Source organism: Acinonyx jubatus, chromosome B4, assembly GCF_027475565.1.
Source record: "Acinonyx jubatus isolate Ajub_Pintada_27869175 chromosome B4, VMU_Ajub_asm_v1.0, whole genome shotgun sequence".
NCBI lineage: Eukaryota > Metazoa > Chordata > Mammalia > Carnivora > Felidae > Acinonyx > Acinonyx jubatus.
Window position 1 is genome coordinate 17,926,350 of NC_069387.1, and position 26,795 is coordinate 17,953,144.

At 36.9% G+C, this 26,795-nt stretch overlaps 1 protein-coding gene across 3 annotated transcripts in view; it reads left to right on the plus strand.

The window, feature by feature from the left end:
• Positions 1-26,795, plus strand: part of MALRD1 (MAM and LDL receptor class A domain containing 1) — a 754,681-nt gene that overhangs the window by 559,340 nt on the left and 168,546 nt on the right. For all 3 annotated transcript variants that reach the window (XM_027074220.2, XM_053225367.1, XM_053225368.1), the window contains one exon: positions 2,707-2,864. In XM_027074220.2, the coding sequence (XP_026930021.1) occupies positions 2,707-2,864 (158 nt within the window). The remainder of the gene's footprint in view (positions 1-2,706; positions 2,865-26,795) is intronic.

Sequence of the window (26,795 nt, forward strand, 5' to 3'; positions counted from 1 at the left end):
GGACTTCATTAAAAGTAAAATTTCTAGGGGCACCTGGGTGACTCAGTCGGTTGAACATCCAACTCTTGCTTTTGGCTTAGGTCATGATCCCAGAGTCGTGGGATCAAGCCTTATGTCAGGCTCTGCAAGGAGCATGGAGCCTCCTTAGGATTCTTTCTCTCACTTCCTCCACCCCTTTCCCCTGCTCACACGCACTCTTTCTCTCTCTCTCAAAATTAGAAAAAAAAATAAATGAAAACTTCTGGTCTGTATAAGACACTATTAAGAAAAATAAAAGATAAGACAGCAACTGGGAGAAAATTTGCAAACACATATCCGAGAAAGCACTGTGCCCAAAATATAAAAAGAATGCTTAAACATAACAATAAAAAAACAACCCCAATAAAGCATAGACTAAAGATCTGAGCACATACCTTATTGAAGAACATATACAAGTGGCAGAGAAGTATAAGAACAAAAATGGTGACAAGATGTTATCAGGAAAATGCAAGTTGAAATGAAAATGAGATACCAGTGCATACCTATTACAGTAGCTGCAATCCAGAACACGGACAACACCAAATGATGATGAGGATAAAGGGGAATGAGGACTCTCCTTCATTGTTCATGGGAGTGCAGAATGGTACCGCCAACTTTGGAAGACAAGTTGGCAGTTTTTTACAGAACTAAACATACTCTTACTATCAGATCCAATACTTGTGCTCCTTATTATATACACAAACGAATTGAAAACTTATGTTTACACAGAAATGTGCACACCGTTGCTCTCAGAGCTTTATTCATAATTGCTAAAGCTTAGAAGAAACCAAGATGTTTTTCATAGGTGAATGAATAAACAAACAGTGGTATATCTGTACAAAGGAATACTATTCAGTCTGTGATAAAAAGAAATGAGCTAGCAAGCCACAAGAAGATATTAAAGAACTTTAGATGCATATTGCTAAGTGAAAGAAGCTAACTGTAAAGGCTACATACTGTATAATTCCAACTATATGGCAGAATAAAAAGATGAAACAATGGATATACTTGAAAGATCAGTTGCCAGGTGTTTGGTGGGGAGAGAGGGAGGAAAAGATGAAGAGGTGGAACACAGGGGATTTTAGAGCAGAGAAACTATCCTGTACAATACTGTAATGGTGGATGCATGTCATTATAAATTTGTCAAAGTCCATGGAATACACAAGGGAAAGAATGGACCCTAATGTAAACTATGGACTTTACTTAATAATTATGCATCAATGTTGGCTCATTCATTAACTGTAACAAATGTACTGCACTAATGCAAGGTGTTAATAATAGGTGAATTACATGTGGTAGGGAGGAGGAGGAAGAGGAGGAGGAGGAGGAGGGAGTATAAAGAACTCTGTGATTCCTTTCAACTTCCTTTAAGCTTAAAACTGCTCAAAAACATAAAGCCCATTATTATTACTTTTTTTTAATGGGCACAAGATCAAGCAATCCCTTAAGACTTTCATCTCTATTTAGGCCGTATGAGGACTACAACCAGGCTGTCTCATTTGCCACATATTTGTATTTACCAACAATCCATATGGTGAAATAATGTTCTCTATGAACATGAACAGGCAAAAACTCAGGGCATCAGTTGGTGCGAATGTGGTCACCTAACTCTCCTTTGCAATTCACTCTGGCTACTTCTATTTTTAACTCTATTCAAGGGTGTAATGCATGAGTGTTCCTTCCATTGAAGAATTCAGTGTTGGGGCAGATAAAGGTAACTAACATACTGATTCCTCAGAGGGTACTAAATTTACCTGACAACCAGCTCTTAAATAGGAACGCTTCATAAAAGAAGCCTCTTGTACTATTAACTCACAATTCATGGTTTGAAACCACGTATCTCAGTAACAATACTAAAATGTCACAGGAAAAAAGGAATACCTTTAATTGGAAAATATTTTAATAGCTTTGATTTAAAGCTACAAATATTTAACCTAAGAAAAGGTGTGTATGTATATATATATATATATATATATATATATATATATATATATATGTTAAAAAACTATATATATATATATATATATATATATATATATATATATAGTTTTTTCATTCTTTCATAGTAAAAGCCATGAAGGGAATAGTAGCTATGATGAATTATGACAATGATGTCTGTAGAAAAAAAGATCCATTGGTGTTTAAATGAAGAGATCTTTCACATACTGATGCAGTTGAGGAGAAAAGAAGTTATCACTAAGAAAAAAATAGTATGGGCACGTTTAGAATTATACTGGTACTCCATTACATTCACTACTATTCTGATCAGTGTGGGAATCAGAGCAACTGAAAATGAGATACAATACCAATCAGCCTCTAATACCCTGTGTCCCTGCTCTACTCACAGCATACAAAATATTTTACTTACTTGAAACTGACAGGTTTGAGCAAATTAGAAGAAAAGGAATAGACCTTCAGAGTCAACAGAAATATCTGATCACTTAATTCAAGAGTCACCTATTGAGGTGAATTTTGTGAATCATATAATCGTAGTGACTTTCTTTTTCTTCTTTTTTGGTTCAAAAGAATTGAACCCTATTGATATATGACTCCACAGAAAGAAAATGAGTTGTGTTTAATTGTGTGTGTGTGTTGGGGGGGTGAAATTTGCACATGGTTTAAATATATTCTTCCTCATGCTATAACACATATCATTGTACTGATAGTGTTGTATTCATCTGTTTCAAGGTAGTGGCCAGCACTTCCTGTATGTCAACTCATCTGGCCCCAAAGAAGGCTACACGGCAAGAATCACTACTTCCCAATACTTTCCAGCAAGCCTCGGAGTGTGTACTGTTCGGTTCTGGTTCTACATGGTTGATCCCAGGAATATGGGGATATTAAAGGTACAGAAGGAAGGGAGCGATTTCTGTTTCACTGAAATATTCATAGAATGTGTTTCAACATTTTTTCCTTTTTAAATCACACAACACCAATGCTGATTCCATTAATCTCTGATTTCTTTCTGGGACAGTGGGACTTTGGCAAGCAGTCCTGTCATTCATCTTAATCTCATTCAAGATTTATCTCATTCATGGCTGCCACCTGAACTCAATTATGGTGCATGCTATTTAAAAGATCATCTAGAGATAAAAGAGTATGGGCATATTGTGCATGCGTCCTCTACTAACAATTTAGATAGGGAAAATGAAGAACTGTGATGGGAGGGATAATGATAAAAAGAATTTTCTTCCCCAAACAAGGTAAAGGCAAAGACATTTAAGATCTTCAGCATATCTCAGCTTACCCTAAAAACAGTAGGCTTGCTCCCTTTTTGATTAATTTAAGACAAGAATCTGCCTCAAACACAAATGTCTTTGAAGAAGCAGGTTGCTACATTTTTCGTTCATCATATGAAATATCAGCAAGCTTTTCAATCAGCCAGAAGCAATTTTGAAATCTTGATTTCTAATTGAAAGATTATACATCAGAACACAGAACCTGGTGTTATTGCTTTGTAATTATACAACCACCTGTTGTCTGAATAAATATAATTGGAATCATTGACTTTATCTCAAACATTGTCCCTTGTAAACAATAGCAGTTGGTAAGTGATTCCTATCTTTCAGGCTGGGTATTTAAACTTTGTGTGCGCTCCCCCTTTTGATTCTTCCATTCACCTCATGAAGTAGAGTATTTTCCCCAATTTTACAATACAAAAACTAGCCATTGATAGAAAAGGGAGCTTTTCAAGTAAAAATATAGAGAATTTGTACTGATTCTACATGGATGTCTATTTTCCTAAAGAGAAACCAGTAAAAAACAACAGAGAGAGAGATTCATTATTAACAGTTTCAAAAGGTGAGTAAATGAAGATCTTGTGAGGATTTTGGATTTTTTTTCATTGTTTTTATATACAATATATGAAAACTCAGTAGATTAGTCTATTGTTTATGTTAAAACGCTCTTTATTCAAAAAGAGCATCCTTATTTCTTGTAGCTGTTCACCAGCTAGTTAGTACTACAGACTAAAACTCCCCCACCACCACCAAATTCATGTGTGAAATCCTAAGACAGCTATTTCCATTACCCATTGCTTTTAGCCGTGTTTCTATAAATATGTAAACTTTGAAAAGAAACATTGCCCTCAAGTCTTGATTTTTGAGACCTTGCTCTTGGTGACTATTGTTTTTTCTAACCAGAGAGTGGCAGGTAAGTGTAGCAATGCTTTTATGCTCCAGGTAATCTTCAGACAGGTCTCCTGAGAAGAATAGGGGAAATTATAAAGCCTGACATCTGGCTCTTGTAGAGAAATCACCCTTCCGTACTACAAATTGTTTTGATAGGGTTGACCATCATTGTAGGTTGCTTTTCCCACCTCGACAGCTGACTCAAGGCATAGCCTTCTCCAATAGCTGGTGCAGGTGATAGGAGGATTTGTCTTTCTTCTGTATTATAAGGCACAAGGTTGTAGGCTGGATTTGGGTTATTGGAGGCCATCTTTCCCAACGTGGGGAGAGATATTGAGAAAGAAGCTAATACGGAGAAGGACTCTGACTGAAGAAAGAGGAAGAAACAGAATGGTTTTTGCTCTGTTTAAATCCTGGATCCTACTGTGTCTGAGCCAATAAAATTCTCTTTTTGTTACTTGCTACTGAAAAGTCCTAAGTGTAACAGAAATCTAAGAGAAATTGTTTTCATGATGTATCCTTATGTCGCTGATGAACATAAGGATAAGTCTCACTTTCTCAACTATTGGTCTGGAAAATCTTGTGTGTATATATATATATATGTGTGTGTGTGTGTGTGTGTATATATATATATACACATATACATTTATATATTTATATATGTATATGTATGTGGTTCTGAAGCACATGGTATAATTATGCTCATCTGAAACTTTTTTTTAACATTTTTTAATGTTTATTTATTCTTGACAGAGAGAGAGAGAGACAGAACGTAAGTGGGGGAGGGACAGAGCCAGAGAGGGATACAGAATCTGAAGCAGGCTCCAGGCTCTGAGCTGTCAGCACAGAGCCTGATGCGGGGCTCAAACTCACGAGCCATAAGATCATGACCTGAGCCGAAGTCGGATGCTTAACCAACTGAGCCACTCAGGTGCCCCTGAAACTATTTCTTAAGTTAATTACATAAATCCTTTAGAAAGGATATGGCAAAGAAAATACCTAAGGTGAAGATTTTTAGTAGAGAGCCTAGGAGGCAATACCAATAGCAAGGCACACCTAAGAGAGATTTAAAATTCTAGTTTGTGGTAGGATGCTTTCTGGTCCGCACAAATTTTATGTAATTGTATGAAGCGCTAGGCATCCCTAGCCCTTCTGTGTTTTGTTCTGTATCCCAGAGAACTCCACTTCCCAAGCTCCTTTGCTCTCTGCTTTCCTGCATGGGTTTGGCCAGTGGAAGGCACTAGCCAAAGATCTGAGAGCAGGAAGACTAGACAGGCCTTTCTCCTCCCCCTATCCTTCCCTCCCCCTCTTCCTCCTTTCTCCCTCCTCTTCCTCCTCCTCTTGTTCTACCCTTCCCCTCCTTTCTCATGTCCTTTGTCTAGGCTGAGTTTCTAACTGCATTCCATTTATGACCCAGACAAGCCCTCCCTCCACTAAGTGTGGCTGCCAGACTCCATCTTCTAAGCAACTCAGTTTCAGTGACTACCTCCCTTTGACTCTAGTGTTAGAAGTGAGACTATGTTCCTAGAGTACTTCATGATTTCCTTGGTGATTTCTCAACTTTTCCATAAGCTTTGTGACCAGTTCTCTACATTAAGATTTCTCTAATGAAATCCTGTCATTTGCAGCAACATGGATGGAACTGGAGGGTATTTTGCTAAGTAAAATAAGGCAGTCGGAGAAAGACAGATATCATATGTTTTCACTCACATGTGGAGCTTGGGAAACTTAACAGAAGACTATGGGGGAAGGGAAGAGGAAAAATAGTTTCAAACAGAGAGGGAGACAAACCATAAGAGACTCTTAAATACAAAGAGCAAACTGAGGGTTGGTGGCGGGGGGGGGGGGGCGGGGAGAGGGGAAAATGGGTGATGGGCATTAAGGAGGGCACTTGTTGGGATGAGAACTGGGTGTTGTATGTAAGTGATGAATCACAGGAATTTACCCCCAAACCAAGAGCATAGTGTATACACTGTATGTTAGCTAATGTGACAATAAATTATATTAAAAAAATTAATAATAAATTTTTAGAGTGTCAAAGAAGAAATAGATTAGATTAGTTTATATTTTCTAGTTTGGCCCTATCTGGTATAAGTGCCCGCCCCAAAGAAAACACAAATCTTTTGAAAATATTAACTTGTAACGTAATGAAAAAATTTGACTGAAGCCCAGTCAGTTTAAATTTGTCCTCCTTATATTAACTTATTAAAAACTTGCCCTTCAGCTGGGGAAGACAGAAAACACAGTTTTAAAAAATGCAAATATGAAAACCTCAATTTGTGATACAATACTCTGGAGCAAATAAAACAGTTTTCTGCAATAAATAGTTACTCATGGTCTGCTGAGACAGTTATTTTACACTGAATGGTAGGAAAGTCTCTCTGAGAAAGATGACATTTGATTTTAGGCTTAAAAAAAAAAGAAGGAGCCAGCCTTGCGAACATCTGGAGTAAGAATGTTCTAGGGAGACAGAACAGGCTAGTGAAAAAGCTCAACATAGAAGGTATCTGAAGGCCAGTATAGCCGGAGCAAAATAAACAAGAGAGAACGAGATGATGAAACAGGCAAGATCCAGCTCATGTGTGTGGGGCCTTGTAGGGACACAGGAAATTAGATTTTATTCTAAGAACCATAGGAAGTCATTGGAGACGGTCTTAGTCCTCTTGGGCTGCTATTACAGGTTACTGCGTACTGGGTGATTTAAACAACAGAAATTTACTTCTCACGTTTCTAGACGCTGAGAAGTCCAAGTTTAAGGTACTGACCAATTTGGTTCCTGGTGTGGACCCTCTTCCTGTTTTGCAGACGGTTGCCTTCTCGCTGTGTGCTCACCTGACACAAAGAGAGATCATCTCTCACATGTCTCTTCTTATAAGGACATTCATCCCATTCATGGGGCCTCTACCCTAATGACCTAATTGCCTCCCCAAAACCCCACCTCCAAAAATCAAAACATTGGGGTTTGGAGCTTTGATACGTGAATTGGGGTTGGGGGGACATGTTCAGTCCGTAGCAAGAGTATTAAATTGTGGAATAATATAACCTCATTTGAAAGTTTAAAAGATCTGTCTGGCTGCTGTGTGGGAAGGGGTGGGGACTGGTGGGTGGGAGGAGGCCAGATGCAGCAGGGCAACAGGAGGCGAGTTAGAAGATGATTTCTAGGAGTCCAGAGCAGAGAAGATGTGGCTTCATTTACAGTGAAGTCTAGGGATAAACTGGTAAGCAATTTCTACACATGATGAATATTTAGATCTTCACTGGCATAGATTATTTTCTAAATAAAACACGCTCTAATTTTATTAGTGTATTAATGAAGAGTAGCATATAAAGCCAAAGTAGATAAGACATGTACAGTCAATGAGATCAAGGTGAAATTCAATTATGATTTTTATTACATTTTAGGATAAAAAGTCAAACAATTCAGATTTATCCCAGCCTGCAAAGTTGGCAAAATAGCCTGCATAAAGAAGGCATGTTTTTTATAGAAACTAGGAATCCTGATCTAAAGGAGTAATATTTGGAATAGTAAATGGATAATATTCGGAATAATAAAATGTTCATATAGACATCAGTGTTCTTTGATTCAAAGTCTTGGGAAATAAGAGAATAATAGTAAAACATACTTTATTTTCTAGGTCAGTTTTTTTCTGTCTTTCAATTACCTACCTACGTACAAAATTAAAAGCACTCCTTAAAATGGTGCTGGTCACATTTTGATCCACATTGCTAATAGAGCCCTGAGTGAACCAGATAATTTCCCGTGAGATTACTTAGTTCCATTAGTTCAGCTTCCTAGCTTCTGGCTTGTTTTGAAATTTAGCTAATTCAGGTGAGTTATTTAATATCTACAAAAAGCAGTAAAGTTTGTCACAGGAAAAGAGAATTTCTTTAAAAATGACCAATATCCTTTTATTATTCCAGACTCATTTTTAAAGACACAGAAAGGAAATGAGGGAACTTTTGGAACTGGTACTTTTCATAACATTTTTTTGTCATTTACAGAAATTTCTAATTGCTCAGGGGGAAAAAATGAACTACTTCCTAAAACTTCCCTCAGCAATAACAGATGAATCAATACATCTGAATGGAGCCGATTGTTCATATTTCAGAGAAGTTAACCTACTGTGATAAGATGATCTTTACCTTAGAGCTGAGTTTTAGACCCAAATGATTTCTGCTAAAACCTATGGAAATTACCGTGTAGAAGTTCCACTCAGGAAACTATTGTTCTTGTGGGACCATGCTTGTGAATTTTGTCTTGTTTTGTTTTATTTTTTTTAATTTTTTTTTAACGTGTATTTATTTTTGAGACAGAGAGAGACAGAGCATGAACGGGGGAGGGTCACAGAGAGAGGGAGACACAGAATCTGAAACAGGCTCCAGACTCTGAGCTGTCAGCACAGAGCCCGACGCAGGGCTGGAACTCACGGACCGTGAGATCATGACCTGAGCCGAAGTCGGACGGACGCTCAACCGACTGAGCCACCCAGGCGCCCCATGTCTTGTTTTGTTTTAATGTGACATTTAGCAAGATAGTAAAAGCAGAGGGAAAAAAAAAAGACTGGGAAAAATATCAGATGGTTACTATGTGCCATACACTGAAGTCCTAGATAGATAGATAGATTAGATACATAGATTAGATAGATCAATCTAATCTTCACAACCTCCAGTGAGGCAGATACTGACATTATGTACATTTTAACACAGGAGGAAAATGAGATCAAGAAAGCTCCAGGAACTTGTGAAAGGTCATAGAGCTAGGAGATGGCAGGCCAGGGTGTCCCCAGATCCACTGGCTCCAATCTGCACTTTTAATTACTCTGCTACACTGCCTCTTAGAACTAGATGGTTACTTTTATGGTGCATTTTATGCTCTATATTTTTATTATTAAAACTCATATTTTCAGGGCACCTGGTTGGCTCAGTTGGTTAAGTGTCCAACTTCGGCTCAGGTCATGATCTCACGGTTCATGGGTTGGAACCTTACATCGGGCTCTGTGCTGGCAGCTCAGAGCCTGGAGCCTCCTTCAGATTCTGTGTCTCCCTCTTTCTCTGCCCCTCCCTTGCTTGCACTGTCTATCTCTCTCAAACATTAAAAATGAACATTAAAAAAACCCAAAGTCATATTTTATTTTATACCAATAGTTATTCTCTAAAAGGTACTTTGCATATTTTCTAATTCTGCATATTGTAGTTTTCAGAATAAATTCATATTGAATTGCAAGTTTTACAAAAAAATGACATAATCATTATTTAAATGGTCAGATGTGCCTCCTTAAATGTGTAGTGTGTGTGAGATGCCATGGGGGAATGCCTAAGGTATTTATCTTACGTATCATTTAATCCTTCTTTTCTGTTGTTTCTAGTGATTAACTTTAATTTTTTAATTTTTATTTATTTTTGAGAGAGAGAGACAGTGTGAGCAGGGGAGGGGCAGAGTGAGGGAAACACAAAATCTGAATCAGGCCCCAGGCTCTGAGCTGTCAGCACAGAGACTGATGCAGGGCTCAAACCCACCTACCGCAAGATCATGACCTGAGCAGAAGTTAGCCGCTTAACCAACTGAGTGAGCCACCCATGTGCCCTGAACCATTGTATTTTTTTAACAATGTCCTCCCTGAGAATAGTCAAGTGTCTTCCTATATAATATCAGTATCCTGTATTTTAACTTGATAGGTCTCATTGATTAGAAGAGAAAGGTAAGATTATATCTGTGTGCCAGGCATTTTGTTAGGTAGTTTACCACTTAGGCCCCTGTGATTGGCTACATATAGGAGAGTGGGTCAAACACACACGTGTTACCTTTCACATAGTAAGAATCATAGGCTTATGTGAACAGCTTAGCAAAGGTAGGCATGCAGATGTTTACAGCAATGATACTTTAAAAAAAATTTAATGTTTATTCATTTTTGAGAGACAGAGTGTGAGCAGGGGAGGGGCAGAAATAGGGAGACACAGAATCTAGAATCTGAAGAAGGCTTCAGGCTCTGAGCTGTCGGCACAGAGCCAGATGCAGGGCTTGAACTCACAAGCCGTGAGATTATGACCTGAGCCAAACTCGGACGCCCAACCGACTGAGCCACCCAGGTGCCCCAGCAATGATACTTTGATAGCTCTGTGCTGACTTGTGCTGTGTATCCTCCATCGTAGAATATAGAAAAATTAACTTTGGGATGGTAAAAACACTTACCTAAGTTGCTATTAAATCATAAATGATGAGGCTGGAAAAGTACCACAGAGAATGCAATGGTTGACGCTTGAGAGATGGAGCTAATCTAAGCTGACCTTCAAATTAGACTTTCCTTTTAGAATATAATAAAAGCATCAAAAGAAGAGTGACCTCAAGTCAAAGAGCTGTGCTGCTAAATATTAAAATCAAGTCACAGTTTTAAGACAGAGATGTGGGAATTTGCCGAAGAAGGTATTTCTTACACCTGCCTACAAACAGACTCGGTGCAAAGTCACCTTGAGGAAGAACCAAAAGTCAGCTTTGCCTAGAAGTCTGAGTCCCAAGCTGAATATGACTTCTTAAAAAAAAAATTAACATAGTCGAAGATAAAGCAACCTTCTTTTACATTTTTATTTTGAGAAAGCTGTCAATGTCTTATAGACTCTGATTTTAATGCTTTGCTTAGGAAGCCCTTTCCTGTCATAAAGTAACTAAATATTCTCATTAGTTTTGGTTATTACGACGTAATTTTGATTTCTAGACTTAACTAATTAAGCCACTTATAATTCATTTTGTGTATATATGGCGAGAGGTTAGAAGCTCATTTTTGTTTGAGAAGGTATATTACTTTGCCAGGGCTGCCTTAACAAAATACCACAGACTGGGTGATTTACGCAACAGAAATTTATTTTCTCACACTTCTGGAGGCTCGTGGTCCAAAATCAAGGTATAGGCAGGTTTGATTTCTTGAGTCCTCTCTCCTTGGCATACGGATGATTGCCTTCTAGACATGGCCTCATGTTGTGTTTCCTCTGTGTGTGTCCCCCATATGTCTTCCTGTGTCCAAATTTCCTCTTCTTATGAGGACACCAGCAAGATTAGATTAAGGCCCATCTTAATGGTCTCCTTTTAATGTACTCACCTCTTCAAAGGCCCTATCTGCAAATACAGTCATCTTTTAAAGTTCTGAGGTTTAGGGGTCAATATATGAACTCTGTGTGGGGGCATATTCAGTCCTAACATGTTTTGCTCATACATTTCAGAAACTGCATGGGTAGTACACTTTTTTAGTTCCTAATTGAAAAAAAAAATGTGTACATTTTTTTATGTACACATACACACACACACCTATATTACAAAGGTGATTTGATTGTTCTTGGTTCGAAATTAGTTTTTCTTAAGTAATTGAAGGCATTGCTGCAATGTATTCTAACATCCATTATCCACCTGCCTTATAGAAGACCAATGTCTGATTATTTCTCCTCCAGGATTTTTACATGTTTTACTTTTCTCTCAGGAAGTGGGTAAATATTCTTTTTATCCTTGGAGTTCATAAATCCCTACAGAAATTGGATGGGTCCTTATTTTTCATCTCAGAGAGATTTTCATCTGTAATTTATCTGATTATCTTCTTCTAGAAAAGTCTATGAAATACATGTGGAAAATTCTGTATCTATCCTTGCTAACCCTTCGTAAATATTCTCAAAGTTTCCCTGTCTTGGTTCTCTGATATTGTGGTCTTAGAAGGATCGCTTTGTTTCATTTTCCAATCTACTGTTTGGAATTTAATCTGCATTGATTCTGCTAGTCAGTTCTCTGAGGGTTTTGTTTTAGCAATAATTTTGTTAATTTCTAGGAACTCTAAATGCTTCTTTTTCATATCAGCCTGTTCTATTTTATAGAAATGATGGATGCCCAAATATCGCAAGGAAATTAATGATATTTCTTTATTTTCTTTCCCATTTATTCTGTTAGCAGCCATCCTCATGGTGTTCAGTATTCTGTTGAATATAATGTCTCTCCTTAAGAATTTTTCTCAATTCTCAGGTTATTTACTATCAGTTTTCTGTTCCTATATGTAGATAAATCTAGGCTGAATACTATTACTGTATGTATTTTATTACCTCAGGCTCAGTAAGAAACTTTGTTCCCCGAGCAGGGAATACGTGTTCTGACTCAAGATCTCTGGTTTTTTGCTCTAGCGTAAAGGTGCACTGGTACCTTCTTTATTTGTTGGAGGAGGTAAAGTTCTTCATAGCAGTCATAAGAGACTATCATCTCACTTCTGGGGTCCCTTTGTCCCCTCGTGGAAACTCATGAGTGAGTTTACCCATCCTGGGTGTTCTAGCTATGAATGCTAGAATCAACAGCTTCTCACACAAAGGGTTGACCTAGGTTTTTATTTATTTTTTATTTTTATTTTTTAACGTTTATTTATTTTTGAGACAGAGAGAGACAGAGCATGAACAGGGGAGAGGGGAGGGGCAGAGAGAGAGGGAGACACAGAATCTGAAACGGGCTCCAGGCTCTGAGCTGTCAGCACAGAGCCCCACGTGGGGCTCGAACTCACGGACCATGAGATCATGACCTGAGCCGAAGTCGGACGCTTAACCGACTGAGCCACCCAGGCGCCCCAATCTAGGTTTTAGAAAGTTCTTTGATTAACTTGGTGACACATGCACAGCTCCTTCAATTTGTTCTCCACCAGTTCAGGTTATTCTGAAATTCTTCTGGGAACATTTTCTTGTTCAACTTTATTTCACCTATATGTTTGTAAGTGTCTTAATTTTGTATATTTTTATCAGTTTCCCTTTGATTTAAATTTTTTTTTTTACATTTATTTATTTTTGAGAAACAGAGTGAGACAAAGCGTGAGCAGGGGAGGGGCAGAGAGAGAAGGAGACACAGAATCTGAAGCAGGCTCCAGGCTCTGAGCAGGAGGTCAGCACAGAGCCTGATGCGGGGCTCGAACCCACCAACTGTGAGATCATGACCTGAGCTGAAGTCGGACGCTCAACCGACTGAGCCATCCAGCTGCCCCCAGTTTCCCGTTGGTTTAAAACTTGCAGAAAGTCATTAAAAAACTATTTTTTTTTTTGTATATTGGTACCTGTACCCATGATTTTCCAGTGGTTCTGTGGATTTATTTCAGGATTTTTCCTGTCTTTGTGGTGGAATATTTTTGAGGAATATAAGGTAAATATATGTTTTCAGTGAGCCATCAGAACCAGAGACCATTTTTTTCCATATATTTACAATTTTGCAGGATACTCTAAAAGTAAATCAGGTCACAGTTCCATTTTTTTCCTCTTTGCTGTTCTGCAGGGTAAATTCTCATTCACTTTGAGAGAAGTTATTTGGAAAGCATTTTGAAGTTGATCTGTACAGTGATACTGTTAGGTGAGAAAAACATGTGTGAGTACCAGCCTAATATTGAATGCCACCCAGGTCATTCTGCTATTAAGAAACATTTGGTTGGTTCTTTATTTCTGATTACTCCTAAATAGTCTGCCCCTTGCAAAGAAAGTGAAGTTAATGTTGTAGAACTACATACAAATCAGCCATTTCAATTGCTACATGGATAGTAGCTGTAATTTTTCTCAGCAAATCCTTCTCTGATATAGCCTGTGCTGTTTATTGAAAACTGAGTGATTTTCAGGAAAAGTAATCAACTGGAATATAGGAAACCTGTGTCCCAGACCCAGCTTTCTAAGTTACTAATGACTGGAAACTTAGAATATTTCCAAAACTCTCTGGTTCTTGTTTCCTTTATTTAAAGTGCTTTTGTAAAAGATCTGAAAAACCTGAAATTGCATCCTGAAATCATTTTTTCAAATTCCACGAAAGAGTATCAGCTTTTCATAATGAAGTCATCCAGTTAACATTCTCTTTAACATACTTATCCTGATACATTAAATCTTTTTTTAGAATAGGCAAAATAGGATATTTAATAGCACACACATGAATAATAAATCATAAAAAGGAAGGGTACTTACTTTATATACATTATTTTAATTTGTACTTATCAAATAAGGATTAATATTTCTTCTGACTAATAGAGAAGAAATCAAAGTTGAAAGAGATTAAATAATTCAGCCTAAGACATCCAATTAGTATTGGCATGGCCAGGATTAGAATCGGGTTCTAGCCCCTGATCATAATAAGGTTCAGCCTTCTTATTGCTAGGTAACTTAAACACTAAAGCAAGGCTTCATGCTTTTTAAATATGAAATAGATGACCAGAAATGCCTCCCTATAGCACAAATAATCACCAACCAATTTTGGGTAGTCCTTTTAAATTTTAACAAGGACTCCATGTGAATTAAGTTATTTTATTTTCTTTGAGATATTAGATAACAGGCTGGGGTTCTGTATCTCCTATCTCAAATGAGAAAGACAAAGAGAAAAGAGTGATATGTTTCTTCAACTTTTAAAGACAGAGCTGAAATGTAGATTGTTCTTCAATTCAAATTCTGATTGTTCCAAGTTTTTTTTTGGGGGGGTGTTCATTGTTGTTGTTGTTGTTGTTCATTTTTTAGCCACTCATTCCTCTACTTAACCTATGGTAAATTCCATGTTTTAAGACACCATAAGTTATTTATAACTCAGTGACCTCCAAGCCCAAAAAGCTGTGGTGATGTTTTACTGTGAACAAGCAATTATTTGTAAACTTAGTGATGAGAACATTGGTAACTGTCAGTGCAGTACCTGAAAAATCTTGGTTTTTATAAGTAGATATATTTCTTTTTCAGATAAAATAGTGAATCTGCTAAGGTAGAAACTGCACAATGAGAAACATGAGTTTCTGCTTCCATCACTGACTAGTGAGTCAGGCGTTCTCCCTGGTCCTCTCTGAAGTTATTGACTAGCAAGTCTCTGAAATGGCTTTCCAACGCTAAAGTTCTTAAATCTTGAACTTTTCTATTCTTTCATTTTTAGCAAATGTTTACTGAGCACTTGCTATGTACAGGACAGTATTCTAGGCATACCTAAGTAAACAAAACAAATTCCCTGCCCCAAGAGGATATGCTATGATGAGGAGACAGACATTAAACAGGAAATGTGATAAATAAGTAGGTTGGGTAGTCTTTGAAAAGACCATGTAACAAAAGTGTGGCCAAGTAAGAGGATTGGTAGAGCTGGGTATAGTCAGAGGGGGCCACACTGAGAATGTAAATTTTGACCCAACTCTTGAAAGAGACCAGGGAGTGAGCCATGCAAATATGGGGGCCGAGATGGGAGAACATTTCAAACAGAGAGAGAGAGTAAAAAAAAAAAAACCAACAGTGCAACACTCCAAGTTGGGAGTGTCCCTGGTGTTTAGGAGGAGTGGCAAGGGATCCTCATGGAGAGAGTAGTGAGATGTGGAAGAAGGGGTGGGGCAGAGAGAGCTTGAAGAGATTTTGATACCATTGGAAGGACATTTTTATTACCTGTGTTGTGAGGCCCAGTTCTAGAAAACTGCTAGCTTAACATACCTGCTACTTTGATCAGGGGAATCTGCCTCTGATCAGGCAAAGATGCTTGGTTTCTTTAGAGGAAATTGGGGTAAGTAGTTGACCTTTGTAAGGTAAGAGATTGTGTGCCACCTGACTTTTTTACATGTCTAATACTGGAAGTAGAAAGCTTGATGGAATGAGACAAGGGAGAAAAGAGAGAGCGAATGTGTTTAGAAGACCAAGTGACCATTTGAATAGTGCTTAATTGGTGTTGAAATGAATGAGACATTTATGTTTTTCCAATAAAATAGGTAAATGAGTGGGGGCATCTGGTGGCTCAGTCAGTTAAGTTTCTGACTTTGGCTCAGGTCATGATATCACATTTCATGAGTTCAAGCCCCACATCAGGCTCTCTGCTGTGAGCACAGAGCCAGCTTCAGATGCTCTGTCCCTGTCTCTCTCTCTCTCTCTCTCTCTCTCTTTCTCTCTCTCTCTGCCCCTCCCCTGCTCTTGTTCTCTCTGTCAAAAATAAATAAACCTTTCAAAACTAGGCAATTGAGTGAATTAAAGAAAATAAGGAAAATTCCATATTAGCTCCATAATTTCTATACTGTGTATAGTTGTATTTTTTAGTATTTTTTAAATTAATACTTTATTTTTTAGCAGTTTTAGGTTTACAGAGAAAATGAGCAGAATGCACACAGTTCCCATATACCTCCCACATCAAGTTTCCATGATTATTAATATTTTACATTACTTTGACACACGTTTTTGTAATTGAGGAGTCAGTATTATTATTTATTTATTATTATTATTTTTTTTAATTTTAATGTTCATTTGAGAGAGAAAAAAAAATGCGAGTGGGGGAGGGGCAGAGAGCGAGGGAGACACGGAATCTGAGGCAGGCTCCAGGCTCTGAGCTGTCAGCACAGAGCCCGACGCGGGGCTCAAACCCATGACTGTGAGATCATGACCTGAGCTGAAGTCGGAGGCTCAACTGAGGCCCCCAGGTGCCCCTTAGGATTTTATTATTAAAGTCTGTAGAGTACATTAGGGCTTACTCCTGGTGTTGTACATTCTACAGATTTTCACATATGTGTAATGACCTATAGCTACAATATTATACACTATAGTTTCATTGCCCTGAATATTCCCTATGCTCAACCTATTCACCCACCCCCTCCCTCCCTCCCTCCCTCTCCCACGTCCCTGGCAATCACTGATCTTCCTTACTATGTCTATAGTTTTACATGTTCCAGAAATTTATAAAGTTAGAATTACCCTTGAAACTTTATTTACCCCACCATGTTGGTGTGGTGGACAGGGTGTGGGGGACATTTTCCAGACACAGGGGTCCTACTGAGTGTATTCTCCCCCTTGTTGCTGTTAACCCCACATCACCCAGGCCTCCACCTCCCCAGGGAGTCTCCAAGACATTTGACCCTTTGTGTCCCTGTACTCCTGGAACAACTGTTCCATAGTCTAGGAAACCACAGGGACAATGTCCCCTGGCTTCAAGGAGTGAGGAGATAGAGTGAAGAGAAAGAACACTATGAGAACTGAGGCCCATGCCAGCCCTGCCCGTATTCTAGGTCTCTAGGGCAGAACTGGATCTGAAGCCCATCGACAGGTGCGGAGGCTGGTCCTGGCCTCTTACCCATTCGGCTTTGTTTTCCTGTCCCTCTGTCTGTCTGCTTATCTGTCTGGACTATTCCTGTCTGTTTGTCTATTACTGGGAAGCTCATTACTACAAGCCCTGACATCGACCCACTCTGTTTCATACTATTATCCATAAACTTGTCTCTTACTCGAAAACTAAAACCAGCAAAACCAGAAACAACAACAACAACAACCCCCCCCCCCCCACACACACACACAAAAACCAAAACCAAAACCAAAACCCAAGGTCACCTAGATTTTGTCCTACATTACCTCTAGAAGTTTTATAGCCTTTTCCAGTTAGTTTCTTTCACTTAGAAATATACAGTTAAGTTCCCTCATGTCTTTGTGTGGCTTGATAGCTCATTTTTCTTTTATCCCTAAATAAGATTTCATTGTACACATGCACCAGTGTTTGTTGGCCCATTTACCTATTGAACCTCTTGGTTGCTTCCAAGTTTTGACAATTATAAATAAAGCTTCTCTAATCATTCAGGAGCAATTTCTTGTATGGATGTGAGTTTTCAACTCCTCTGGGAGCAGAATTGCTAGATCATATGGTAGGAGTATGTTCAATTTTGTGAGGAATTGTAAAATTGGCTCCTAAGGTATTTATACCATTTTGCATCCCCATCCACAATGATAAAAAGTTCTTTGCTGGGATTTGATGTTTTCGGTGATTTGGGTTTTGGCTGTCCTCATAGGTGTTTTAGCTGTTTTAACTTGTATTTCCCTGATGATATCTGATGTTGAGTGTTTCTCCTCTGCTTTTTTGCCATCTATATTGCTGCTTTGGTGAAGTGTCTGTTCAGATTTTTGTCCCTTTTGTAATTGGGTTGTTTGTTTTCTTATTTTTGAGTTATAAGAGTTTAGTATTTTGGATCTAGGCCTTTATTAGATTTGTATTTTAAAATATTTTCTTCAGTTTTTGTGTTGTCTCTTCATTGTTATAAGGGTGTCCTTAACAGAGGAGAAGTTTTTAATTGCTTTTTTAAATGTTTGTTTGTTTATTTATTTAGAGAGCATGTGTGAGTGGGGGAGGGCCAGAGAGAGAGGGAGAGAGAGAATCCCAAGCAGGCTCCCTGCTGACGCAGGGCTCTATCTCACAAACACTGAGATGGAGACCTGAGCTGAGATGAAGTGTCAGATGCTCAACCAACTAAGCCACCCAGGCACCTCAGAAGTTTTTAATTTCAGTGAGGTTCGCCTTACCAATGTTTTCACTCATAGATCATGATACTGGTTTTATAGCTAAGTCATCTCACAACCCAAGACCACACAGAATTTTCTCCTATATCATCTCTTAGTATTTTTATAGTTTGCCAGTGGACATTTAAGTCTGTAAGCCATTTTTTAATTAATTTGGGTGAGATATGGAAGTTCTGTATCTAGGATTGCCTTTTTTGCAATTGGAATAAGTTGTTTTGATATCATGTGTTGAAAATACTAATCCTCCTCATTGAGTTGCCTTTGTTCCTTTATCAAAAATCAGTTGACTATATGTGGGTCTGTGCCCAGGCTGCCTTTTCGGTTCTGTTGATCCATTCATCTGTTCTTTCTCCAGTCCACCTTGCCTTGATTACTGTAGCTTTAAAATGTCTTGCAGTCGGGTAGTATCAGTTCTCTGACTTTGTGTCTTCTTCTCCAATATTGTATTGGCTGTTGTATGTCTTTTGTCTTTCCTTGTAAACTTGAAAAGAGTTTGACAGACGCCTCACACTTACTTGCTGAGGTTTTGACTGGGATTTTAATCTATATATCACGTTGAGAACTTACATCTTGGCAATATTGAGGCTGCCTCATGGAATATCATGCATTTATTTAGACCTTCCATGTTCTTTTCATTAGTTTTATAATGCTCTTCATATGAATCATGTACTTTTGTGCTAATATAAATAGTATTGTGTTTTTAATTTCAATTCCAATTGTTCATTGCTGGATTATAAGAAAATCAATGACTTTTGTATATTAACCTTGTATCCTTCAACCTTGCTTTATTATAAATTACTTAGTAGTTTTAGGAGTTTTTTGTTGTTATTGATTCCGTGGGATTTTCTATATAATCGATCATGTCACTTGCACACAAAGGCATTTTTATTTGTTCATGATCAGTATATCTTTTTTTTTCTTACTGCATTAGCTAGAACTTCCAGTACAATGTTGAATGGAAGCAGTGAAGGCACTTGTTTTTGCTTGTTCCCTGATCTTAGCAGGAGAGTGTATAGTTTCTCACCATGAAGAATGGGGTTTTCTCTAGGTTCTTTAAAGATGTTCTTTATCAAGTTGAGGAAGCTTCTTTCCTTTTTCTAGTTTCCTAAGAGTTGTTATCATGAATAGGTATAGGATTTTGTCATCTGCTTCTTGTGCATCTATCAATATTATTATATGACTTTTCTTCTATAATCTGCTGACATAATAGATTACATTAATTGATTTTCCAATGTTTGTCAGCCTAGCATACCTGGAATAAATCTCGCCTAATGTTATTTATGATTTTTTTACACAATACTTGACTCAGTTTGCCAATATTTTGGTGAAATTTTTGAATCTGTATGAGATCTCGGTGTATAGGTTTTATTTTTAGTGATGTCTTTGCCTGGTTTTGATGTTAGGGTAAAACTGCCCTCATAGAATGAATTTGGAAATGTTTCCTTTGCTTCTGTTTTGGGGTTGTGATCGTAGATAATTGGTATAATTTCTTAAATGTGTGGTAGAATTCACCAATGAATCTGTCTGGGCTTGGTGCTTTCTCTTTAAATAATTCATTTCATTTCTTTAATATTATAGGCCTAATCAGATTATCTATTCGTCCTTGTGTGAAATTTGACAAGATATGCCTTTTCAAGGAATTAGTACATTTCATCTAGTTTATCAAATCTGTGGACATAGAGTTGTTAATAATCCTTTCTTATCTTTTTACAGGATCAGTAAAGATAGCTCCCCTTTCATTTCTGATATTTATTCTTGCATCTTCTTTTTCTTGCTTAGGTAGCCTGACTAGAAGTTTTATCACTCTTTTCAAAGAAGCAGCTCAGATGCTTGATTTTAGATCTTTCTTCCTTTCTACTACCTGCATTTAATTCTATAAAATGACCCCATAAGCATTGTTTCACTGTGTCCCACAAATTTTAATTAATTTTACTTCCATTTTCATTTAGTATGAAATAATTTTAGGTTTTTTTTTCTTGTAATTTCTTCTTTAACCCATGTGGTATTAAGAAGTATGTTGTGTAATCTCCGAGTAGATTTGGGTTTCCCAGCTATTTTCCTGTTACTGTTTTCTAGTTAAACTCCGCTGTGATCTGAGATCATATATTGTATGATTTCTATTCTTTTAAATTTACTACAGTGTATTTGATTGCTCAGAATGTCATCAGTCTTTCTGAGTGTTCCCCGTGAATTTTAGAGGAATATGAGTTCTGCTGTTGCTGAAGTATTCTACAAACGTAAAGTTGACGGATACTGCTCAGTTCAGCTATAACCTTACTGATTTGCTGCTTCTTGATCTGATTGCTGATAGAGGGATGTTGAAGTCTCCAACTGTATGAGTGGATTAATCTATTTCTCCTTGTAGTTCTTCCAGTTTTTGCCTCAGGTATTTGATGTGCTATTAGCTGCATACACATTTAGGACTGTTATGTCTTCATAGAGATTTGTCCACTGTCTTCGTTATGTTATACCCTGTTTGTCCCTGATAATTTTCCTTTCTCTGAATTTGCTCTGTCCAAAGTTAAGATAGGTTTTCCAGCTTTGTTTTCATTAATATTAGCATGGTGTATCTTTATCCCTTTACTTTTCATCTATCTGTGCCTTGATACCTGGGTTTCTTATAGAAAACATATAGTTGGGTCTTTTTTTAAAATTCACTATAACAATCCCTTTTAATTGGTATATTTAGAAAACTAACATTTAAAGTGATTGTTCATACTTGGCTTAATATCTAGCGTATTTGTTTCTCTTTTATACTGGGAGATGTTGTTCTTTCTTTTCTTTCCTTTGCCTCTTTCTTTTCTTTTCTTTTCTTTTCTTTTCTTTTTTTCTTTCTTTCTTTCTCATCCTCCACTCTGTTTTGCTTTTGTCTTAATTGAGCATTTTATAGAATTCCTTTTTTTTCTCTTTTCATAGCATATCAGTTATACTTTTTAACTTCTTTTTAATTTTTGGCCCATGAGTTTGCAGTATGCATTTACCCTTGTAAATCTAGGTCCACTTTCAAATAGCACTATGCCACTTTATAGGTAGTGTAAGTACATTATAAACAATGTTCTCAAGTCCTCCTTTCCATCTCCTAGATATGCTGCCATTCATTTATTTCACTTATGCCAAAACTAAAATCACTGAATACAATATTGCTATTATTATTTTGAACAAACTCTTACTTATTAGATCAATTAATAATAAAAAATAAACTATTTTATTAACTTCATATATTCCTCTCTAACATCCTTCTTTATGTAGATCTGATTTTCTGACTGATATCATTTTCCTCCTCTCTAAAGAATTTATTTTAACGTTACTTGCAAGGCAAGTGTACTAATGAAAAATTGCTTTAACTCATGTTTGAGAAAAATTTTATTTCTTCTTTATTTTGACAAATAATTTTATTGGATACAGAATTCTAATTTAGAGTCTCTCTCTCTCTCTCTCTCTCTCTCTCTCTCTCTCTCTCTCTCTCTCTTTCAGTGTTTTAAATATTTTATTCCACTGTCTTTTTGTTTGCATGGCTCTAAAGAGAATTTGATGTAATTCTTATCCTTGCTTCTCTATAAGTAAGGTATTCCCCCACAACCTGGCTTCTTTCAAGATTTTCACTTTTGTCTTTGATATCGGCAGTTTTAATATCATATGACCAGGTGTAGACAAATATTTGGTGTTCAGAGATCTTCCAGGATCTATGGTTTGGGATTTGTCATTAATTTTGGGAAAGCATCATTCATTATCACTTGAAATATTTCTTCTTTTCTTTCTCTTTCTTCTCCTTTTGGTATTTACATTATGCATATTATACCTTTTGTAACCATTCCACAGTTCTTAAATATTCTGTTCCATTTTTTTTCAGTCTTTTTTTTTGTTTGCATTTCAGATTTGGTGGTTTCTCTTGACATACCTTCAAGCTTACTGATTCTTTCCCGTGTACAGTCTATTGATGAACCCATCAAAGGCATGCTTAATTTCTTTTAGTGTTTTTATTTATTTCCAGTATTTCCTTTTGATTGTTTCTTAGAGTTTCCATCTCTCTGTTTATACTATCCATCTATTTTTGCCTACTGTCTACTTTTTCCATTAGAGCCCTTATCTTATTAATGATACTTGTATTACTTCCCTGCTTGATAATTCCCATGTCTGTAGTATATCTAAACCAGTTTCTGATGCTTGCTCTGTCTCTTCAAACTGTGTTTTTTGTCTTTTTTGACAGACTGCCATGATGTACTGGGTAGAAGGAATTAGGCCTTTTATGTGAGGTTTTATGTGTATCTGGCTAGAGGTTAGGATATGTTTACTCTCTGTTGTAACTATAGATGTCAGTTATAATTTCCTCTGTTGTCTTTGTTTTTGTCTTCCCTGTTATCTTGGGGTTCCCAGAGAGATTTATTTCTAAACAAGGCCTTCAGTGTGCTATTATTTCATTGTATTTCCCTGTTCTTACACAGAAGCCCTCCTCATGTGTTGGTAAGTTTGGAGCCTATGATTAGGTCTCAGTGAGTCCTTTAGTATCCGTGGGTTGTATCCTTTACAATTGCTTTTCCAGTTTTTGGTTTGTTTGTTTGTTTGTTTGTGTTTCCACTCCTGATGTAAGACAGGAAGGGTAGACGTGGCTGGAATTTCTCTTTCCCCACCTGGAAAGGTACCAGGAGTTGGAATTAGGTATTTTCTTTTCTCCAGTGAGGTTGTTTTCTTTAAGTAGTTTGTCTTAAGGGCAAGTCTTGCCAGGAAGAACAGAATGCTTTGTGTGTATTTCAAAATGGCTACTTTTCCTCTTTATTTGCCAAAATTTTCTCTGATTTTCAATGTGAGAGACTGGTAGGGCTCCTAGAAGTCAAGTTCACAAAAGTGTGGGATCCCTTCAAGAATGTTTGACTTTGAAACTTATCCATAGTGACAAGTCCAGCAATTCATCAATTTCAATCCAGATTCTCCTACCCTACTACTGGTTCCCACAGGAGTTTCTTTGCCTGGGCTTCTGCCCTGATAAGTTGTGATTCTTTGTGTCTGCCTATTTTTCTCCCCAAATTGGGGGGCAGTGGTCATGATTACTCTGTGACAATAATTATCTGATGGATCTAAGAACAATTGTTGGTTTTCAGCTCAGCCTTTTCCTTGTTGCGAAGACTGGAATGATGATTTCTAATCTCCTTACATGCTATATGGAGGACTGTAAGTCTGTGCTGTGTACGACTAATGAATTGTTTAATATCTCTCTACAACTCGAATCCAGATTTGTAGAGGGCAGTCAATAGGCCCACATGTGTAGTAGGGTTCACATAACATAATGTATGTAAATGTACTAAATTCTCATTAATATGGATTATTTCTATCTTTAATTAAATGAGTTTATAGCCTATAACTTCTTTTTGAGGCAAATTTCTTCTTCCATTGCTTTTGATTTTTTCTTTCTTCTATTATATAAATTAAAGTGTTTGCAAATGAATCAAGAGAAACTGCACTGATATGGATTAAGTGTAGCTCAGTTCACTGCTTTGTGCTATCAGTGGTTGTTAATGAACAGACATCTAGCAGAATAGCTGGGAATTACTGGGACCATGTATAGGCAAGGTTTCATCTTACTTATGCATTTCATGCACTAATTTCAATAAGATAAATATATAGTGAAATAGATAAATTGTTTCTAATATCCAGAAGTGTCCATTAAGAGAGTTTAAGTCAGCATCAGCCTACCTTCTGTGTTGTAGGCCCTTAGAGATTTTGACTGGCTTCAGGAGAGGAACTTCAGGAAAATCTACTATTCAGACTCTTCCAATTTTTTTACCTGGAAAACCTACATACTCGGACGTTATCGAAATAGCTTCTCTCTCATTTCCATACTGTCCTGTAATTTAATTATTAACACTCATATTTTCTATTACCTCTTTATATCTGTTGATATTTTCCTCCAAAGGTATGGTTGTACTAAGTAAATGTGGAGGAGTTTCCTCCTCAAAAAACTTAACATAAATTTAATGGGATATTATTATAATATTTGTATGTATATGACACATAATTCTATTCTGTGTTTTGATATAGCAAGTTCTCTTCAAGTTTTCCCTGCCCTGTATCATAAATAGTTTCAGTTATGACATCATCTTTGAATATAATATAATCTTGATTATAATGTCTAAACATAATGTGTTTATATATTTCTTTGAATCCATTTTGTTTTGTGATAAAAATCATGATAAAATGTTTTATAACGTATAATGTTGACTATTATGATATCAATGGGTAAGCATCCAACCAAAATTTAGAATATCAAAATAGAAGTAGCCAAATTATTTGTCCAGTTGCAGATTTGAGAAGCTATTTCAAATAGTAAGTTATTATTGCAACATAAATTGTTTTTCAGTAAAATATGTGTGATAAAATATAAAATTAGGAACAAATTAAACTATTTTTCAAGGATATTAGCCATTCTACTTTTTCAAAGAAGTAAATGTTTTTTAAAAAAATTAAGTTTATTTATTTAGAAAGAGTGTGTGCATGTGCATGCACACTAGTGGTTCAGGAGCACAGAGAGAGAGGGTGAGAGAGATCCCAAGCAGTCTCTGAGCTGATCAGAGCCCGATATGGGGCTCGATCTCAGGAACCATGAAACCATGACCTGAACCAAAATTGAGAGTTGGACACTTAACTGACTGAGCCATGCAGGTGCCCCTAAAAAGTTTTTTAAACATAATTATTTTGCTGATGGTTATCACAACAATTTTTCTGGACAGTGAACATTATTTTCATTGAAAGACAGAAACACATAATGTTATCCTTTTGTGGGTTTCTCATTGGCCATATTAAAAAAAATCACTATCTGGAATCTTTACATGATCCTCTTACTTTTACCATTGGCCATTGTGGCTACAGAAACACTGGACATAACATGTAATTATTCAATTTAATAATACATGTTACGATTGAAACAGCCCATGAGGTTGTCAAAAAGTCTCACTGGCATTAACTAATGAATTGGTGAAATTGCTCAGAATTAATGTGGACTATACTAGGGTGAAATAATGAGATGACATGGGTTGAAGTTTATTGGAGAGTTGATAGGCTTGATGGGGCACAGGGGGAGGGAGAACAGGCAGGGATGTGGTGGTGGATTTGGGAGAAGCAGAGTAAAAGAAGGATGGAGGAAATGGAATTTGGCATGAGCATGTAAGATCAACTGAAGATTAAGAAGACTGAAAGCAGAGAGAAAAATGAGGTGAAAAACAATAAAAATAGATATATTAATAAAATACATTTATACTAGGGTTTTGAAAAACAGGAAGTATTGGGTTTTATTTTCATGTAATTTGATCTTCTAAATTGGTTTTTCCAGAAAGAGTTATAAAATAAATAAAATAAAACCATCCCCTTTTAAATCTTTGTGATGTAACCTAGGATTTATGAAGAAAAAAAAAGAGAGAGAGAGACTGAGACAGTTCAATTTAGGTTGATTTTGTAAAGTTGTCCTGTTATTATATTGAATTGGAAGCTTTTTACCTTTTTAATTCTTTTTAAAAATTTTAATTTAGTTTTAGAAATAGGTACCCACCAGATCCTTGAACTGAATGCTCTTTGGGATGAGTGTTTGCTTAGGTGTGAGATGGGAAACACTCAAATGACCCAAATTCCTTTCATATTGACTCAGCTTATTTCGCTTATTGAGGAATCAATATAAAAAGTGATTTTTTGCTAGAAAATGTGTGCTTTTCCACACTGTTGATGTTAGATCTCACTTTTCATGTTTCCTAACCTTGGGCAATTTTTTCTGTTTTTCTTTGTCTATGATCATCTTGATGTATTTTTTATTGTTTTAGCTTCCATTAAGAGGTGGATTTTTTTTAAACTTAAATCTGAGTTGGTTAACATATAGTGTTACAATGATTTCAGGAATAGAATTTAGTGATTTGTCGCTTACATGTAACACCAGTGCTCATCCCAGCAAGTGCCCTCCTTAACGCCCATCTCCCTTTTAGCCCATCCCCCCACCCAACACCTCACCAGCAGCCCTCAATTTGTTCTCTGTATTTTAGAGTCCCTTAAGGTCTGTCTCCCTCTCTGTTTTTATTTTATTTTTGCTTCCCTTCCCCTATGTTCATATGTTTTGTTTCTTAAATTCCACATTTGAGTGAAATCATATGATATTTGTCTTTCTCTGACTTATTTTGCTTAGCATAATATACTTTGGCTCCATCCATGTCATTGCAAATGGCAAGATTTCATTCTTTCGGATCACTGACTAATATTACATTGTGTATGTATATATATAGCACATTTTCTTTATCCATTTATCAGTCGATGAACATTTGGGCTCTTTCCATACTTTGGCTATTGTCAGTAGTGCTGCTATAAATATCAGGGTGCGTGTGCCCCTTCGAATCAGCATTTTTGTATCCTTTGGATAAA